This window comes from Pristis pectinata, chromosome 11, assembly GCF_009764475.1.
Source record: "Pristis pectinata isolate sPriPec2 chromosome 11, sPriPec2.1.pri, whole genome shotgun sequence".
NCBI lineage: Eukaryota > Metazoa > Chordata > Chondrichthyes > Rhinopristiformes > Pristidae > Pristis > Pristis pectinata.
In genome coordinates, this window is record NC_067415.1 from 2,007,445 (window position 1) to 2,028,412 (window position 20,968).

The 20,968-nt window shown below is 42.3% G+C and overlaps 1 protein-coding gene across 2 annotated transcripts in view; it reads left to right on the forward strand.

Moving 5' to 3' along the window:
- The window catches only part of LOC127575943 (RING finger protein 121), a 69,438-nt gene that overhangs the window by 12,888 nt on the left and 35,582 nt on the right, over positions 1 to 20,968 (forward strand). The window contains exons 2-5 of one of the 2 annotated variants that reach the window (XM_052026207.1): positions 5,374 to 5,411; positions 11,001 to 11,142; positions 13,930 to 14,084; positions 16,257 to 16,364. In XM_052026207.1, the coding sequence (XP_051882167.1) occupies positions 5,374 to 5,411; positions 11,001 to 11,142; positions 13,930 to 14,084; positions 16,257 to 16,364 (443 nt within the window). Of the gene's footprint in view, positions 1 to 5,373; positions 5,433 to 11,000; positions 11,143 to 13,929; positions 14,085 to 16,256; positions 16,365 to 20,968 lie in introns of both variants that reach the window. The other variant, XM_052026208.1, reaches the window with a different exon arrangement.

Consider the following 20,968-nt stretch of genomic DNA (forward strand, 5'->3'; position numbering starts at 1 on the left):
GCTCTCTCAACAACTCCAAAGGTCCTCTCACCCTATGTCCAAACACAAGCTCAAACGGACTAAATCCGATTGACTCCTGGATCGATTCTCTAACGGCAAACAAAAGTAAATGGATACCTTCGTCCCAATCCTTGGTGTTTTCAAAGCAATAAGTCTTCAGCATATTTTTGAGAGTAGAATGAAATCTCTCCAGAGCTCCTTGAGATTCTGGGTGATATGCAGATGATACAATCTGCTTTGCTCCCAGCTCATAGACTATTTGTTGAAAAATTTTTGACATAAAATTACTACCTTGATCAGATTGGATTTCTTTTGGCAAACCAAACAAGGTAAAAAATTTTACAAGAGCCTTTGACACCGTCTTGGCCTTAATATTTCTAAGGGGTATTGCCTCTGGAAATCTAGAAGTGGCACACATGATGGTTAACAAATACTGATTTCCAGTCTTAGACTTTGGTAAGGGGCCAACACAGTCCACAATCACCTTCGAAAAGGGTTCACCAAAAGCAGGAATTGGTTTCAAAGGAGCCACAGGGGGTTTTTGATTTGGTTTACCTACCATCTGACATGTGTGGCAGGTTCGACAAAACATCACCACATCTTTTCTCAAACCAGGCCAATAGAATTGTTTCAAGATCTTCCCTACAGTTTTATTCACACCAAAATGACCACCCAAAGGCATACTATGGGCCAGGTTTAAAATCTCATCCCTATAAACTTTTGGAACAACAACCTGATGAATAACTTCCCATTCCTCAGTAACAGGAACATGAGGAGGTCTCCATTTCCTCATTAACACTCCATTTTTGACATAGTATCCAGTTGGCACTTTCTCAATCTCCTCACATGAGAGAGCTTTTTCTTTCAATTCTGTCAACTCAGGGTCCTTTGTCTGTTCCACCATAAAATCCTTCCTCGATAAAGACAAATCTTTAAATTCAGGCTCACTATAAGGATGTTGATCCTCCAGTGAAGACAGAAAAGTCTCAGATAAGGCATCAAAATTTTCTTCCTGTTTAGGACTGTCACAAGGAACCACATCAGACTGCACCGGACTGTCTGTCTTGGCTGATTCTTTAGCTCTAGCTCGAGTCACCGCACATGATGGGTAAACATCTGAATCATCCTCAGACTCATCAATCCTTGGTTTGGTTGTTAACCGTATCACAGGATCACTTTCTCCATTTGCAAGGTCATTTCCCAATAACAAAGAAACTCCTTCCACTGGCAAACTAGGTCTTATCCCTATCTCGACTGGTCCTTCTACGAACTTTGACTTTAAAATCACCCTGTGAAAAGGGACAGACATGGTCTCACCTGTAACGCCTCGTATTAGATTTACCTCACCAGTGTCACTTTCTTCACCAAATTTAAAACACTGTCCAGCAAGAGAGATTGACTAGCCCCAGTATCTCTAAGAATTTTCACTGGCACCTGGGGTGACTCATCATTCAGTGAAACAAAACCCTCTGATACATACGAACGGAATTCCTTTCTCACCTCCTCCAACTTTTCCGCTTTTCCCTCTTGCAAGGACTGATCTTTAACAGCATCTCCTAAACCTTTTTGATTTTTAATTGCCTGAAAGCAAGCATTGGGCCCAGCTTCCTTCTTTTTCTTCAAAAGGGCACAATTAGATATCACGTGGCCAGGTTTCCTACAGTAATAACAAGTACGCTCAACAGGTTTCTCCAGCCCTGGCTTCTTTTCATCTTTTCCTTTTTGATTACCTCCTAATTTAATCTCTGGTTTCCCTGGATTGTCTTTGTAACTCCTTTGAAAGGTTTTAGGTTGTCCCCATTTGGATTTATGGGTTAAAGCATAATCATCTGCTAACCTAGCAGTTTCTTGTAAAGTTTCCACTGCCTTTTCATTTAAATATGTTGTTAATTCAGCTGGAACACATCTTTTAAAGTCTTCCACCAGTATCAATTCTGTCAATTTATCGTAATCCCCATCTACATTTTTAGCCAGGCACCATCGTTCAAAACATATTCTCTTTCCATTGGCAAATTCCATATAAGTCTGATCTGCAGATTTCCTCAAGTCTCTGAATTTTTGTCTATAAGCCTCAGGGACCAATTCATAGGCCTTCAAAATAGCTTGTTTTACCTTGGTATAATCAGCTGCATCCTCAACAGACAAAGCAGAATAAGCTTTTTGAGCTTTACCTTTAATCACACTCTGTACCATAAGAGCCCATCCTTTCCTTGGCCAGTTTGAACTCACAGCAACCTTTTCAAAATGTTGGAAATACTGATCAACCTGATCTTCTTCAAACGGAGGGACTAATCGAACCTCCCTGCTGGCTGAAAAACCATCATCAGAATCAGATTCCGAACTCCTACGCTTCATTTGTAACTCATGCTGCCTCTGTTTCTCCTTCTCCTCACTATCCAGCTCCATCCTCTTCAATTCCATCTGCTTCATTGCTAGATCAGCCTCTATCTTCATCTGAGTTAGCTTTTGTTCGGCCTCTAATCTCTTTTGTTCGGCCTCTAATTTCTCTCGCTCGGCCTCTATCTTTAACTGGGTTTGCTCTCGTTCGGCCTCTAATCTCTTTTGTTCTCGTTCAGCTTCTAATTTATTTTGCTCTCGTTCAGCCTCTATCTTTGCCAGCTGCACCTGTGCCTCAGAAATTGCTATTTCACTGCCAGGAAACTGTTTTAACACTTCCTTCTCAAACACCTTCTTTTCCACATAATGGCCAGCTATCAGTCTCTGAATATCTGCCTTTCTCATAGACTGCTTTACTTCTGTAAGGTTTAGCCTTGTAGCAATCTTTATCAAATCATCCTTTTTCGCCACCTCCAATCCCTTTTGGGTTGGTGACTCCAAAAATGCCTTAATATCCATTGCTGCTGGTTTCCACACACACAAGCCAATTAAAAAGAATTTATCAGACCTCCCTCAAAAATCTTTGGATTGAATCTCGAACAAATCTCGTCAATCTGGGGTACAATCCCAGACGACACTCGTTAACCTTGGGAACTATCCCGGACGAGCCCCCAATTTTGTCACAAACCAGCAACAAAAGAAACACACTGAGCATGATTCAGTGTTAAAAACTATTTTATTAATCACTACTATTGATAATACGTAAAATAAAAGTAAAAATGTTAGTATGTTAGAATTCAAGAATGTTAAACCTCGAACGTTAACCCCAAAACTAAACTCTTCGTGTGTGTGTGTGACAAAGTCCAAAACTCCCAGTTCCTGAATGGTTCTTAAAGTTCAGTTCCGCAAGCCATAAGGTGAAACATGAGCAAGGGCTTCTTCAACAACCACCGTTGTCTGAAGATAAGATGTAGATGTAGAAAAACATAGAGAGAGTACATACGAAATCCAAATGTTCCACGATGGAACCCAAACGACACTTCAGTGTTTACTCGGTAGTGACTTCCTCACCCCGAAAAGCATCCGAACCGTGGTCGTCCACATACAAATACCTGTTTCCTTCTACAGGTCAGCAACAAAGTGAACTCCACCGGATTACTTCCAACTTCCATACATGGATTTCAGTAGCAAACACAGTTATTGTTTCTCATCCATCGATAGAGAAAACAAGCAGGCTGGTGTCTCTCTCCCTTCTCTCTCTCTCTTTCTTCTTCTAACTTCTTCAACAACGTCATTACGTCCTTTATCTTCTATTGACGTAAGCACGCCCCACACACACATACACACACACTCTCTATCTTAAAGGGACTTTCACTGAGTCCGTAACATGATCGTCACTCTGTAAACAGAAAAGGAAGCCCATAATTTTCACATTCAGATGCCATAAATAGAACTTAAATAACTGGTTTGTCTATTTATGGTTTGCTTGGACTTTTTGTCTAGGATTTGCTGAACACTGCTGTTGGAATAATGTTGTGGAAGGTTTACCATCTGCCTAGCCTTTCATCCCTCGCATGCAGTCCTCTCATACTGCACTATTGTTGGCCTAGGTCCTGTCCAAAGTGGAGTCTCGGTCTAGATGTTTGAATTAGCTGAGGGTTAAACACAGGCTGATGCACGATTCATTTTCTCAAAACTCTAATCAACCTAAATTGATAGTTTATTTTTTTTAAGCAGCACTAATTTTAAAGTGAACACTAACAGTGCATTTATTTTCCTGTTAATTTAAGCATTAGTACTTGGTTTCAAATTTTCCCACACCTTTCCCCTCCTTTTTTGTATACTAGCTATCTCCCCTCTATCTTTCAATCCAGATGAAGGCTCTCGATCCAAGACATCGACTGTCCATTTCCCTCCATAGGTGCTGCCTGACCTGCTGAGTTCCTCTGGCATTTTGTGTGTTGCTTCAAATTTTCCATGCTGGTTGTGGTTCAGTGGGTAGCATTCTTGCCTCTGAGCTGGAAGGTATTCAGTTCAAATACCACTGCAGTGACTTGAGCACGTAACTTAGATCATTGCTGTATTGCTGAGGGAGCCTTTCACTATCAGAGGTAGCATCCTTTGGTTGAAACAGTTTGCATTATTGGGTTGATGAAAAAGGTACCATTAGCACTATTTCAAAGAGCAGGTGAGTCTTCCCTAGTGTTCTGTAAGAATTTTGTCTGCTCTAACATAGTGCAAAACATAATGTAGAAAGTTTCTGAAGCTCCATAACTCAGAATTGTGAATCTTTGGTGCTCCTTACCCAGAGGGCTGAGACAGCTCAGTCACTGAGTTTATTCAATAGATTTCTGGATATTAGATGGATCCAGAGATGTCTGCAATTCACATGGAGCAAAAAAAAACTTGCATTTTTATAGCACCTTTCACAATCTCAGGATGTGCCAAAAGTACTGCACAGCCAAATACAATGCATTCCCTAAGAAGTAATGTTGAAGTGGAGGCGGTCTATTATAGATCAATTTGTGTACGGTAAGGTTTCATATATGAAAAATATCTGGCTAATGTGTGAATGCAAAATTAAACTGGAGATTCTCAAACTTTAGCTTCTCAAACCTGCTTCACTATTCAACAGGATTGTGGCTGTTCTTCCACCTCAGCACGTTTTCCTTCCCTATCTCAATATCTCTTGATTCCTCTAATATCCAGGAAAGTATTCACCCGCTTTGAATAAACTCAGTGACTGCACTACTTGTTCTGCACCACCACCACACAAACACACTATTTATGAGTTCTTAAGTAAGACAAGATGACATTCTTTTCCAGTGAGGCATCAGTTTTGAAAGTCAGAAAGTGTGTGGTTGCTGACGGGAATAATTAATGCCCATGGTCTGCAGTACTGCCAGATGTCTGTTGGTTTGTCCTCACGAGTCCTGCACATCGCGTTGTGCATCCACTGGTCTGTGTCCTTCCTTAACTGAATGTAGTTTAACCCAACCACTCTTTGCCTCTTACGATCTTTACTGTCTCTTTCAGATCGACCTGACAGGCCTGTCACCAGAAGAAAGATGGAGGTGAGACACATGCACAGTAAGGTAGGAGATAGAGGCACTGGAGAAGGTGCTAAAGAAATGTACAAGGATGATTCCAGAGCTGAAGCCTGTAGTGATGAGGGAAAATTGAATCGACTCCTTCCTTTAACAAAGAAAATACTGAGGGATAACCTAATAAATGTCTTTGAAATTTATGAAGGGCTTTGATAAGGTAGACATCAAGATGTTTATATTTCCAGGCATCCAAGTTCATTAATATAAATACTGTTAAGAAATCAAATAAAGCTGAGATTGTTGGTCTGCAAAGCTCCCATTGGGTTTGGGTAGGAAAGTGAAATTGAAGTAGTGATGGAACAAGCTGGAGAGAGCACGTGGCCTGAAATGACAGAAAATGCTGGAAACACACAGCAGGTCAGGCAGCATTTGTGGAAAGAGGAACAATTAACATTGTTGATATGAGATCCTTCATCAGAACTGAAAAGGGGAGAAACAATTGAGTCTAGGTGGGGGAAGGCAATGGGTGGAACAAAGAGAATTTCTCTGATGCAGTGAAATAATATTGCTGATAAGAGGCAGTTAAACTAGACGCACCTTCACTCCATCCACTGTGACAGCCAGGATCACCCGGTGGCCAGCCACTTTAGTTCCACTTCCCATTCCTACACTGACATGTCTGTCCACGGCCGCCTCTACTGCCAAGTTGAGGCTAGATGCAGATTAGGCGAACAACACTTTGTATTCTGACTTGGTAGTCTCCAACCTGATGGCATCAACATTGATTTCTCTAACTTCCTGTAAGCACTCCCTCTGTCCCTCCTACCCCTCCCTTTGTTTTCCCTTATCCCTCTGGCCTCTACCCCTTCCCTTTCACCTCCCCTGCCCTCATGACCTGCCCCTCGCCCACACCTTCCTCCCTCTGGTTCAGCCCTTTGCCTCTTCCACCTAGCACCTCCCAGCTTCTCACATCATTCCCACTCTTTCTGCCCGCCACCTCCCCCCACCCCCCCCCCGGCCTGGATTTGCCTATCACTCACCAGCTCATGGCCCTCCCCCTCCCCCCCACTCTTTTAATCCTGGCTTTTACCCTCTTTGTCCTGATTAAGGGTCTCTGTCCAAAATGTCGACTGTTCATTTCCCTCCACAGATGCTGCCTGACCTGCTGAGTTCCTCCAGTGATTTTTTTTGTGTGTGTTGCTCCATATTTCCAGCATCTGCTGTCTTTCTTGTGTCTCCATTTAAACTACTTTGTGTAATATGTTGCTAATGCCCAGCAGGCCAGACTATACAAGTGAAAGAAAACGTGGGGTAGGCAAAAATGGCCAGTCCTGACTCTCAGAGAAAGAAAGAGGGAATCACTTAAAGTTGAAGAATATGATGTCGACTCCTGCAGGCTGCAACGTGCCCAGACAAAAGATAAGATGTTCCCCGAATTGGGCCAGTGCAGGAGATCACAGAAAGAGAGGTCGGAGTGGAATGGTGAACTAAAATAGCAGGCAACTGGAAGCCCAGGGTCACTCCTATGGACAGAGTGCAGGTGCTCCACAAAGCAGTCACCCAATCTGCATGTGGTTTCTCTAATGTAGAGAAGACCACACTGTGAGCACTGAATGCTGTACACTAGGTCAGATGAAGTGCAAGTGAATCACCTGGAAAGACTGCTTGTCTTTGGGAAGGGAAGAGGTGAAAGAACGGGTGTTGCATCTCCTGCAGTTGCAAGGGAAAGTGCCGTAAAATTCGGGGTTGGGTGGTTTGATGGGGATGGAAGTGTGTCATGAAGGGAGTGATCCTTTTGAAATGCTGAAGGGGATGGTAATATGCATCTTGTGGTGACATTTGGTTGGAGCTGTTAGTAATTTGGAAGGATGATCTGTTAATTGAGGCTGTTAGGGTAGACGGTAAAGGCCAGGATTCCTGCTCCATCCAGGAGGAGGAGTGAGAGTAAATGTGTGGGGAAATGGCTAAGATGCAGTCAAGGGCTCTGTCCACTATGGTAGAGGGGAAGCCACAGTTCAGGAAGAAGGAAGACATTTGAGGCACCTGTGTGGAGTGTCTTGATGAAGATGAAGCAACAGAGTGAAACAGAGTACCTGTGGCCTGCTCCTCTTCTGTTTTTTGGGTAATGATTTCCTCCTGAAGTTGGATGTTTCACAGATATAGGGATTTGTCTTCAGAAAAATCCCCCCTCCTTTATCCTGTTGTTGCCAGACTTGGCTGGTGGTAAATTTGCAGCAAATCCCACAAGTGAAGAGTAATTTGTTCAGGGAATTTTTTTCTTCAGTTTCACTTGAAGCTGTGACTGCTTTTGGCCTAAGTGAACATCTTTCATTCCTAACCCTGGAGAGCGAAGAATGGTAGCCTTTTGGTGTGATATTTTTTCATGTAACTGCTCCACAGCTCTGACTGGGAGTATTGGACCAGCGGCAGGACCCCAGTCTAGCCAAAGGACTGAGAACCGGCCATGGCTCAGATGCAATCTTACCACTGCGTCAGAAGGTTCAGGTTTCAATTTGGAGGCTTTGATCCTGTGACCTTCAGATAACAAGAACAGAGAATGCTGCAAGCATTTAACTGGTCAGACAGCATCAGGTGGGGACAGAAACAGAACTGACAGAGGCACAAGAGACTGCAGATGCGGTAATCTGGAGCAGCACAAGATCTGCTGGAAGAACTCAGTGGGTCGAGCAGCATCTGTGGGGAGGAAAGGAATGGTCGCTATCTCAGGTCAAGACCCTGCATCAGGACTGAGAGTGAAGAGGATAAGTAGCCGGTATAAAGAGGAGAGGGGGAGGAGCGAAGAGGAGCCCAGTAGGTGATTGCTGGACAGAGGAGGGGTGAAATATGATGAGCGGGTGGAGTTGGGAGACGGAGACAGGTGGATGATAGGTGGAAGCACAGAAAAATAAGGCAGATGGAGCCAGGTGTGGGGAGGGGAGGCGAGGCTGGAGGCAACTGTGAGTGTGAAAACCAAGAACACAGTGGCTGCCAGTATTAGAATCTGATAAGTAATGAAGGTGATAATGGGAAATGTCATGGGAGAGTTGAAGGGCAGATGGAACCAGGTAGGGGCAGGGATCCCGTGAGTGAAATGTGTGGGTTGTAGGTGGATGTAACCAGGAACGGGGCAGGGCATGAAAATAGGTGATGGGGCTGGAGCGGGGATGTGGCAAAGGGGACATAAATGGGCAAGGCGGATTGGAAGGTGAGAGAGAGGAGAGGGGTTCACAGGTGGTAAGGGTTACCTGAAATTGGAAAATTCAATGTTCATACCATTAGGTTGTAGATTACTCAGGCGGAATATGAGGTGTTATTCCCCTAGTTTGTGGTGGGCCTTACCCTGGACAGACAGGTCGATGGGAAGGGGAGTTGGAATGGCATGCATCTGGGAGCTTGGGATAGTCACTGTAGATAGAATGCAGGTGCTCTGCAAATCGGTCACCCAGTCTGCACTTGGCTTCGCCATTGTAGAGGAGGCCACGTTGCAAGTCCCAAATGCAGTAGACGAGGTTGGAGAGGGTCCACCTGAATTGATGTGAAACAGAATTGACACTTCATTGCGAGGACCTTTCACCAGAGCAAGGGAATATATATTAAGTTGTAGAGAGGGGGAGGGGTAGAGAAAACAGAAGAAATGCCGAAGAAAAGGTGCAGACGAAAGTTGTCAAGGTAACAATAACTTGTTTTAAAATATCGGCAGCTAGAAGAAGACGAAATTGAGACAAAATGGTACAATCACATCTGTAGGGAGAGAGAAAGAAATGGGGTGGTTACCTGAAATTATTGAGTGCATATTAGGTATCAAGGGTTGCAAAGTACCTCGTGGAGTATGAAGTGTTGGTCCTTGAGCTTTGATTAGGCTTCATTGGCACAGGTAAAAGGTCAAAGATGGAGGTTGAAATGGAAGGTGACTCATTAAATTGACAGGTGATTCAAGCTCAGCATTGTCCTTGTGAACTTAAGATAACTAATGTTACAAGATCTTATTGGTATCTAAAGGTTTGAAGATATATAATGAGGGTGGTGATTTGTGCTAGAACTGCGTATTGCAAGATTTGGGCCACAGCAAGCAAAACTCATTTAAATCCCAGAATTTTCTGAATTGTAAATCATACAATTAAGCTGTATAGCCTTGATTGTAAAAAGTTAAAGGGGTGATACTGTTGTCCCGAAATCAATTTCCCTTTCCGTCCGCTGTAAATAACATAGTACCACGAGGTCAATTCGAACAAATACCTTTATTAGCAGTGCACCGCTAGGAGAATTCTCTTCAGCACTCGCTAAGAGTCACTTCCCGAGTTCTCCCCGAACAAAGGGCAGACAGACATTTATACAGGAATTGTCACGCACGTCCCATGCAAACGGTGCCGCGAGTTTCGGTCAAGCTATAGAGATCCCGAGACAGCTATCACACCTTTTGTCAGTATAATTGAGTTATAATCAAGGCTTTCAAAGGCAGGTATCACCCTTCATTGTTCAGACCAAATCTTCATCTCGATGTTAATTACACTCAGTATCGCCACCATCTGACATATCTGAATGGTTCGTTACCCGAAACAAAGGAACATTCCAACCTGACTTGTGGGTCAGCAGCTTGCTAGTCCTTGCTAAAGAAATATAAATGCATATATATATTTTGTTTGCCAGTTATAGGTATGGTTGCAATTCTTAACCCTTCACTTCCTCAATACACATGAGATTTTAAAGGGAGCCAATAGTTTCTATCTATCTTGTTGTCTTCCATGGGGGTGGGATTAAGAACGAAGCGCAATCTTAAAATTTGAGAAAGTCCATTCAGGGTGACTGACAAATGTTTTGTTTTGAAGAGAAAGGCAGCAGAAATTATAAAACTCTGGTTAGGTCACATCTGAAGTACTGCATTCATTTCTGTGGTCACCCCATTACAGGAAGGATGTGGAGGCTATGGAGAGGGTACAGAAGAGGTTCACCAGGATGCTGCCTGGATTAGAGGGCATGTGCTATAAGGAGGGTTTGGACAAACTTGGGTTGTTTTGTCTGGAGCAGCGGACACTGAGGGAAGACCTGATCGACATTTATAAAGTTACGAGAGGCGTGGATAGAGTAGACAGTCAGAATCTCTTCCCCAGGGTTAAAATGTCTAATACTAGAGGGCATGCATTTAAGATGAGAGGGGGAAAGTTCAAAGGAGATGTGCAGGGCAAGTTTTCTTTTTATACAGGGTGGTGGGTGCCTGGAATGTACTGCCGGGGTGGTGGTGGAGGCAGATACGATAGAGGTGTTCAAGAATATGCAAAGAATAAAGGGATATGGGCCATATGCGGGCAGAAGGGATTAGTGTAATTAGGTGTCATTAGCTTAATTGGTTCAGCACAACATCATGGGCCAAAGGGCCTGTTCCTGTACTGTACTATTCTGTTCTGTGTTCTAAATCTGGAACTCTCTCCCCCAGGGTGACAAAATTAAACTTCTAAACTGCTATATGCTAATGAAAGATCATCCCAGTCTCTTCACTGATGCTGGTGTTAAGGCACAGATAGTTCTAACCTGATTGAAAGGCAAGACAGCTTGGGCGGGAGGTGGGGGGGGACCTGAATAGTCATCTATTCCTGCTTACAGTATTCTGCTTCATTTCAGGGTGGAACATGCACGGATGCATGCCAAGCACCGTGGGCACGAAGCGATGCATGCAGAGATGGTGCTCATTCTCATTGTTACTTTGGTAGTGGCACAGATTCTTTTGGTCCAGTGGAAGCAAAGACACGCCAAGTCCTACAACGTAAGGGTGTATTTATTTTTTCTCTGCTTTGCTCTGTGCCTTGGGAAATAGTTCTTGTCTTTGGGAGTATGTGAAGGACAAGTGCGCTGAAATTGTGCAACCTTTGTCATTGTCCTTGTAATTTAACCTTTTAAATACTTAGGCTTTTCCATTGTGCAGAAGATTCGGGGGGGGGGTGTGGGGTGGAATTAACTGGAGGAGTTTAAGATGATTAAAGGAAATAATGAGTTTGATGGCAGAAACTGTTTTCTTCTGATTGGAGGATATGTGGGAGAGAGGGGCTGGAATATCCTGAGCAAGAGGGTACATCTCTGAAAATGGAGCCAGCCCATTCAGGAGTGCTGCCTCACACCCTCACGCTAGAGCCAGTGGAAACCCGTTTAGAAATCTACCAATGACCTCCCTCCAACAGCTGTTGAGTCTGAGAGGTTATAGGTAGATTTCTAAACTGAAGCTGATGGGTTTTTGTTTGAATAAGGCTGTTAAAGATGATGCAACCAAAGCGGACAGATAGGTAGAGTTAAGATGCACTTCCACCGTAATTCGGTGGTATCGTGGATATACTTGCATCGTCATTAAAGTTACTGCACTGGTATCCAGAGGTCTGGGCTGTTAGATCTGGAGACACGAAGTTGAATCCCAAATTAAAATTAAGTCTTGTTCCTGAATTTATAATGTTGGTCTTCACCCCATAAACATTTAAAATTAAATCTAGAACCTTTGTTTTCTTTTTGAAAAAAGAGAAAGTATCAGAAATTGCGACCACCAAACTGCTAGGTTGTCATAAAAACCCATCTAGTTCATTCATGTCTTCGCGGTAGGGAATCTTACTTGATATGTGACTCCAGACCCATCGACATGTCAATTCTCAAATGGCCTCTGAAAGGACCCAGTAAACCACTGAGTGCAGCAGCAATAAATGTTGGTTTATCCAGTGATGCTGGCATTCTCTGAGGAAATAAAGAAAAACGTGCTTAAGGAGCTGGATAATCTCATTAAAAGTAACCACGAAGCTGGTGGGTTTTTGTAAAAATCTACTTCACTTAATGCCCCTTTTTGGGTAATCTTCCATTCACATCCACCAGTTGATTTAATTTATTAGAGAGGCTCTTTGGTATGACCATATACATTTAATTTTAAAACAAAACCTCCAGTGTGAAGGGTGGATGGATCATTTAAAGGATTTTACCAAGAAAGATGTAGTTCTTCCAGCACCTTTATAGATATCTTTTAAGAGTAAATTAACTTTTAAGAGTAAATTGGATAGATATATGGATGAGAGAGGTCCGGAGGGGTATGGGCTGGGGGAAGGTAAATGGTACTAGCAGAATAATGTTTCGGCACAGACTAGAAGGGCCGAATGGCCTGTTTTCTGTGCTGTAGTTTTCTATGGTTCTATATGGCCAGTGCTGCTAAGATTTCCTTTGATTAACAAGTACACGTCAATGGTAACATCAGTCTCAAGAGGGTTGATTCCCTCAAGGCATAAATTGGGAAACAAGGCTCGAGAAAATCAGCGGTGGATAAAGAGAGCCAGATCTTCACTTGGGGGACTGGTGAAAATTTTCCCCAATCCCGTGATTTACTTTTTTCCCCAGACTCCTTGATATCACATACCAATCCTTTTCACACTTGCATTTTTTTAGAATAGTCATCTTAGCCTTGTTCCTGGACAAGTTAAATTGTTGGCCTCCACCTCATAAAGGAAAATAGCTGCACTTCCTTGACACTGCCTCTCAGTTGTTTTACGTTCTCTTATTCCTGCAGTCCTTCAAGGGGATGGATCAAAAATAATTGGGAAAAGCACCAGAAGTGATATAAGAAATTGCCTTTACACACACTGAGATGTTGTGACATTTCAGAAGCAAGTTGGATTTTTAGAAACAGAATGAGGGGGGCAATTTTCAAAGGAAGCCGGTGACATAGGCTGAACGGCTACTGCAGAGCAAGATTGGTGCCACATGATCAGCTTTTCACACAGTACTCTTATCCCTTCAATTTGCTCCCAGGAACAGAATCTTTACCAACAGTCTGGTGAAACGAGCTCCACCCATTCAGAATTTGCATTTGTTTGTGTAGATCAAATTAGCATTACAGTAAATGTTTCAAGCTCCCTGGCTGTGGCTCTGGTTATTCTCATCTGTAGACATAGACGTGGAAAACCTACAGCACAATTCAGGCCTTTCAGCCCACAAAGCTGTGCCGAGCATGTCCCTACCTTAGAAATTACTAGGCTTACCTATAGCCCTCTATTTTTCTCAGCTCCATGTACCTATCCAGAAGTTTCTTAAAAGACCCTATCGTTTCCGCCTCCACCACTGTTTCCGGCAGCCCATTCCCCGCACTCACCACTCCGAGTAAAAAAACTTACCCCTGACATCTCCTCTGTACCTACTCCCCAGCACCTTAGACCTGTGTCCTCTTGTGGCAACCATTTCAGCCCTGGGGAAAAGCCTCTGACTATCCACACGATCAATGCCTCTCATCATCTTATACACCTCTATTGTAAATGTGGAATGTAAGCAGGTGAATAACCAGTCCACATTCACAAAAGTGGCTTTCATTTCAAGAGGTGTTGTCTGTCTGGAGCCTTGTGTCAGGTGCAGCAGAGGGGTGGGCAAGTGCCAGGCTGGGACAGTTTGAATGATTTACTAATTGTGATTAGCCCACTGCCCTTTTGGGTCTGGGAACTGCTCTGGCTGATGTGATCAGTCTCAACATGGTTTCCTTGGCTGAGCATTGAGTTCAACAGTATAATGCTAAACCTGTACATTTGACCTCCTGCAGCTGGTGACACTGTTCCAGATGTGGGTCGTGCCCCTCTATTTCACAGCTAAGCTGCACTGGTGGAGGTTCCTAGTGATCTGGGTACTGTTTTCGGTTGTCACGGCCTTTATTACCTTCCGAGCAACACGGAAGCCACTGGAGAGAACGACACCCAGGTAATGTGTTTGGGGTAAGCTGTTGTTTCAGCCGTGTATCACTCGCCCAGGCTGTCAAATGTAAGTGAAGTACCAAAGAAGCACTGCACAGTCAGAGGTACTGTTTTGGACTGAGAGGTTAAACTGGGGTCCCATCAACAATCTTGACATCCTTGATTTGGGAAGGGTACTATATAAATTCGTTACCTTTGTATATATATTCCAGTACGATACGTTGATAAATACCTGAGGGAGAGAAAGGTTAGTGGACACTAATGCAGTCAGGAAAGGGGAAATTATAATCAGGAACAAAGGGCAGAACAATAAGGGTCTGGAACTGAAAAGTTAGCTGTCCATTTCCCTCTATAGAGGCTGCCTGACCCGCTGAGTTCCTCCAGCATTTTGTGTGTTGCTCCAGATTTGCAGCATCTGCAGTCTCTCTTGTGTAAACTGTTATCCTCTCTTCAAAAAGGATATGTTAGGGAGCTAAGGGTTCAGAGAGAGAGAACTGAATGAAATCAGTATTAGTAAAGAAATAGTACTTGGGTAATGAGGCTGAAGGCCAACAAATCCTGAGGTCTGTGGGTTATGGCATATGCCATTTAGACCAAGTTAGGAGAATTTATTTTCCCACCCAGAGGGTGGTAGACCTATGGAGTTTTCTACCCCACAGAAGGCTGTGGAGCCAAATCACTAAACATATTCAAGGAGAATATTTAATGAAAAGGAATCAATGGGTATGACGAGAAGGTGAAGGCAGCATGCTGAAATAGATGATCAACCACGATCATGTGAATGATGGAGTAGGGCTGAATGGCCTGCTCCTATTTACCTGTTTCTGTGATTCCTCATCCACCCTAAACTTGCTTTTCACAACCTAGATGCCAATCTGTCAGTTCGCAGTTGTACAGCCTCACAGCCCCACACCTGAACCCATTCTGCGCAGTTTCAGCTGTGTGTTGGAATATTAAGTTAAGTCGAGTTTATTGTCCTATGCAGAAGTACATGTATGCAAGGGTGCAATGACAAACTTACTTGCAGCAGCATTACTGGCACATAGCAGTATACCGCATACAAGCAGTATTTACTGCAGTAGTTTCTGTTCTAGTTTTCAGGTTTAAAAGGTCAGATATCTAACAGGGTAAGAGATTCTCTAGCAATGCAAGCAATTAATGTTCAACTTTTCTGTCATTGGGAAGGTGCTGCTAACCGTGAGACATTGCATTCAGTATGAAATTGCCCTTGTCCTTTTAATTGGAACATTGGGAAGCAATCCTAAATAGGAAAATGCAATGATAACTTTCACAGTTACTGACCCATTGGTGGTTTATTTTGAAGATTAAATAGCATCTTGGATTTTCGGAGCATGACATCTATTTGCAGAATGCTGTGTTGGTCCTTGACTGTCCCAGCTCCTCGAAGTCTGGGTCAAACAGAGTTGCTGCTTCTAAGGATCAGTGGAGAAAATGATGTCAATTTACCACTGACAAAACGACAAAGACTTGCATGTTACAGGGCATGCAGGAAGGATAAAATGTCATCCTGTGAATTCAGCCACAAGCAGCAATACTGAGTAGCACTGGAATATTTTTAAAAGAATACAGTTTCACCCTTTTGCAGAAAGAAAAACTGAGCCAATCTCAACTAACCACCTGCCTTCTAGGTCACCCATGCTTTCTCTGTTCAGGCACATCAAACATCCTAAAAACACCCAGTTCTGGTGAGATATGGAACGAAGCTCCTGCTACTCAGTCCCATCAGTGCTTGCAGGGAAAGAATGACACAGATTATCTGCTTTATCACTGTCCTATCAAATACTCCCAGGGCAGATGAAGCACTTTGGATACTGAGTAAAGCTCCTATACTAACCCATCAAATACTTCCTTGGCAGGGACAGCCCCAATTAGATGAAGCTGACCTCTAGCCTTTCAGCCTCTGTATTAGATCAATATGGGACTTTTCAAATAAGAAAGAATGAAGAGCAAGGGTCTTTTGGTCTACTTGCTCTGTATCACTCTGCTCTCACTCTGCTTCATTGAACCCCATCAATGTCAAGGCCATATGAAAGAGTATTGTACCCATGTCCACCAGGAAACAGAGTCCAGCTCATTGCATGTTAGATTTTCTGAGCCAGTTTTTGTTTGATTTCCTTGGACATATTTTCCTTTGTGATTTTTTTTTCTTTTGTTTCAGGTTGGTTTATAAATGGTTTCTTCTACTTTACAAACTGAGCTACGCCACTGGCATTGTGGGATATGTTGGAGTCATGTTCACCCTCTTTGGTATAAATTTATTATTTAGGTAAGAGCATTTACCTTTTTAAAAAAAAAATTACTAATTTCTTTTTGAAATGGTAAGGGTTTTAACAATAACCATGGGTGAGGAATTATGTATTGTGAAAATATGATGGATCAGATCACCACTCAGGAGATGCTGAGCATAGGATGATTGCTGCTGCTTATCTCAAGGTGAGGTGCAAAGTGAGGTAACGCAGGGTCCGTGTCCTGGAGTTCCCAGTAAAGCCTAGTTTTTTAAGTGCAAATTAAAAATAATCCGGAAATTAGAATTAACTGCATACAATGCAAGAACCATAGAACGCTACAGCACAGAAAACAGGCCATTCGGCCCTTCTAGTCTGTGCCAAAACATTATTCTGCTACTCCCATTTACCTGCCCCCAGCCCATACCCCTCCAGACCGCTCTTGTCCATGTATCTATCCAATTTACTCTTAAAAGTTAGGAGCGAGCCCGCATTTACCACATCAGAATAAAATATTTAGTTAATTACAAAATTAGTCACGATTAATCGCAAGATCAATAGTCTCCTAATGGTAAAACTAATAATTATTAATTAGTAAATGAAATTAAAGTAGCTATTGATTTTTAAAAAGTAGGATTAATTACAAGGTTAAATAAATCTAATTATAAAATAGTTTAATGTTCAGTTAATCAATTTTAAAGTTGATTGTGATAGATTCCAATTAAGATGAATTAATTACAAGAGAGGAATCTAATCGCACTTAATCACAATTAAATTTAGTTATGATAAATAGCTGTCAAACCAATCATAAGATTGAAAAAATTAGTTGCAATTAATTGGACCAAAAACTTCTAAGGTTAAGAACAAAATTTAGTAGTCGTACAGCATAGAAATGGGCCCCTTTGGCTCATGCTGACCTTTTTGATCTTCTACAGTAATCCCATTTGCCTGCACTAGGTCTGTATCCTTCTCTGCCTTGCCTATTAAAGTGCCTGTCCGTATATCTCTTAAACCTAGTGATTGTACTGACTCTTTCTCCTCTGGCAGCGAGTTCCTGATATCAATCACTGTGTGTGTGTATTAAAAAAAAAGCTTTCCTCTCAAATAATCTTTAAAACTCTTATTTCACTTTAAACCCATGCCCTCTGTTTTTTGACGCTCCTTATTTTTGATAATTTTTGTGTAATTTTAAAAATGTAATGAATTAGGTGGGTTAATTGCTGCTGTAAATTGGCCTGTGTGTGGGTGAGTGGTAGAATCTGGGGCAGTTGATGGGAACGTAGAGGGGGTAAAATTGATTTAGTCTATGATTAGTATAAATGTCTTGATTGTCAGTGCAAATGGTGGGCTGAAGGACCTGTTTCCATGCTGTGTGACTCTGTCACTAAGATTAGATTTGTCATAATTAGACATGCAAAAGAAAAATTGTCTGTGATTAATTAAAGTTAAAGTTCTTAATTATGGAAGAAAGGTCTAATTGTTATTAAGGACAGGATTAAAGAATTGGATACAACTGCAATATTTAAAAATTATGCTCAATAGCAAGATTTAAAATTTCAATTAAAATGAATTGTTTAATCATGAAATTAAAAAATCAATTAATCAAGTAAACGAATTGTTGAGTGAGACTTTTGAAAGCAGAGCTGGCCAAAGTGAACTAGTAAATTAGGGTAAGGAATCGGTGAATTGAGAGAAAATTTCAATTAAAATGAATTGTTTAATCATGAAATTAAAAAATCAATTAATCAAGTAAACGAATTGTCGTGAGACTTTTGAAAGCAGAGCTGGCCAAAGTGAACTAGCAAATTAGGGTAAGGAATCGGTGAATTGAGAGACAATGACAGACATTTAAGGAGACGTCTCAGAATAGGCAGAATGGATTCATTCCAATAAGGGGGAAAGGTTCCAAGGGGAGGACTCATCGCCTATGGTTAACTGGGGGGGGGGAGACAACGGTATCAAACTTAAAGATAAAGCACATACAGTAAAACTGCATTGATCCAGTCTCCAGTTGTTTGGAAATCCTAGCATCTGGCTCAGTTCAGCATGTAAGCATGTGGTCCAGAGTGCAAGCAGGTTGTGCAGTAAGTTAGGGGATTGAATCCAAAATGTTGGCTGGTCTGCAGCTGGAGCCACGGTTGTGGTCCGGAACAATGGAGGTCAGGAACATGGATTGGTTTGCGGCCGGATCCGGAATCCAGGGTGCTGGCATATTTCCTGCTTCCTCTTAGCTCACTATGTTTACTTGAAAGGTTATTATACTAGTGCAGTATGTACAAAGTGAAATTGAAGTGTATTAGCGTTTTATGAGTAATAGCATCCAATATTCCAGAAAAGCTGCTACTCTGGAACCCCAAAGTCAAGAGGGTGGTGGATTATTGAATTATTACTGTAATTAGAGCAAGATAAAATGTCGGCACAACATCGTGGGCCGAAGGGCCTGTACTGTGCTGTAATGTTCTATATATGGCAAAGGTGGGTAGCAGGTCTGAAGAGGTCAGAAGATTGGACAAAATATAAGAAGCTGCACAGAATTACTAAAATATTAATGAGGAAAGAAAATTTAGGATATGAGGTAAAGCTTAGAATTGGAATTGGTTTATTATTGTCATGTGTATTGAGGTACAGTGAAAAACTTTGTTCTGCATGCCATCCATACAGATCATTTCATCACATCAGTGCATTGAGGTAGTACAAGGGAAAACAATAACAGAATGCAGAATAAAGTGTTACAGTTAGAGAAAGTGCAGTGCAGGCAGACAATTAGGTGCAAGGCCATAATGAGGTAGATTGTGAGGCCAAGAGTCCATTTTATCATACTAGGATACTATTCAGGAGTCTTATAACAACGGGACAAAAGCTGTCCTTGAGCCTGGTGGTACATGCTTTCAGGCTTTTGTATCTTCTGGACAGAAATATAAAAACAGCAACAGGTTATAACAGAGTTGACAAAGTGACTATTAGCCCAAAATAATGACTGGAGAATAATTTTGGAAAATAAGGATGTGGCAACTGAATTAATGGGTATTTTGCATCACTATAGAGGATACAAGTAACAGAGTAGAAATAGCTGTAAATAGAGAACTGGGAGGGGGGAATTGGGTGGGAGTATTACAATCACTGGGGTGGGGTAGTGGTATCAACAAATTGTTCGAGCTGCAGATTGATGATTTCCTGCAGCCTGAGAGGCTTCACCCTAGAGTCTTAAAGGAAGTGGCTGATGAGATCGCTGATACACTGGTTTTAATTTTATAAAATTCCCTAGTTTCAGGGAAAGTTTTATTGACTGGAAAATGGTGAATGTAACACTTTAATTCAAAAACGAAGAGAGACAAATAAGGAAACTACAGGAAATTAAGTTAACATCCACCATCAGGAAAATGTAAGATGATATTACTAAAAACTTCAATAAAAGTTACGGTAATTGGGTAAATTCAAAATAGTACGGGTCAGGTTACGACAGGGTACAATTCCTGTGAACTTTGCTTAACCCAAACAGTTTGCAAGTTGGGAATGTGTCCTCGAAACTATTTCCCACAGAGCAGAAGCTTCTGGCATCCTCACAGCAGCTAGCAAATCGATACCGCTAGTATTGGTTTATTATTGTCACTTGTACCGAGGTACAGTGAAAAACTTGTCTTACAAACCGATCGTACAGGTCAATTCATTATACAGTGCAGTTACATTGAGTTAGTACAAAGTGCATTGATGTAGTACAGGTAAAAACAGTAACAGTACAAAGTGTCACAGCTACAGAGAAAGTGCAGTGCAATAAGGTGCAAGGTCACAACAAGATAGATCGTGAGGTCAGAGTCCATCTCATTGTATAAGGGAACCGTTCAATAGTCTTATCACAGTGGCATAGAAGCTGTCCTTAAGTCTGGTGGTACATGCCCTTAGGCACCTGTATCTTCTACCCGATGGAAGAGGAGAGAAGAGAGAATGTCCTGGGTGGGTGGGGTCTTTGATTATACTGGCTGCTTCACCAAGACAGCGAGAGGTAAAGACAGAGTCCAAGGAGGGGAGGCTGGTGTCCGTGATGCACTGGGCTGTGTCCACAGCTCTCTGCAGCTTCTTGCGGTCCTGGGCAAAGCAGTTGCCGTACCAAGCCGTGATACATCCAGATAGGATGCTTTCTATGGTGCATCAGTAAAAGTTGGTGAGGGTCAAAGGGGACAAACCAAATTTCTTTAGCCTCCTGAGGAAGTAGAGTCTACCAAACACTCGATTTTTATGTACCGGCTCTACATAAGTTTGGTGTTCGTAAGCTGGGGAGGACCTGTATTGTGAAGGGAAATCATGCTGTGGATAAAAGGGAAGAAGATGGATGTGTTATACCTGGATTTCCAGAAGTTATTTGATAAAATGCTGCGTGAAAGGCTATTGTGGAAAATTTTAAGGTTGTGGTGTGGGAAGCAACATATTGGCAAGGGTAGAAGATTGGCTGGCTCGCAGGACAGGGCAGCCATAACTGGGTCGTCTTCTGGTCAGCAAGAGGTAATGACTGCTGTGCCACGGGTAAGTTCTGGGGGACCTCAGCTTTTTACTATCGTTGCTAAATTTGTTGATGAAACAAAAATAGGAAAGTAAGTCGTGAAGAAGACATAAGAAAGCTACACAAAATAGAAAGGTGGGCAAATGTGGG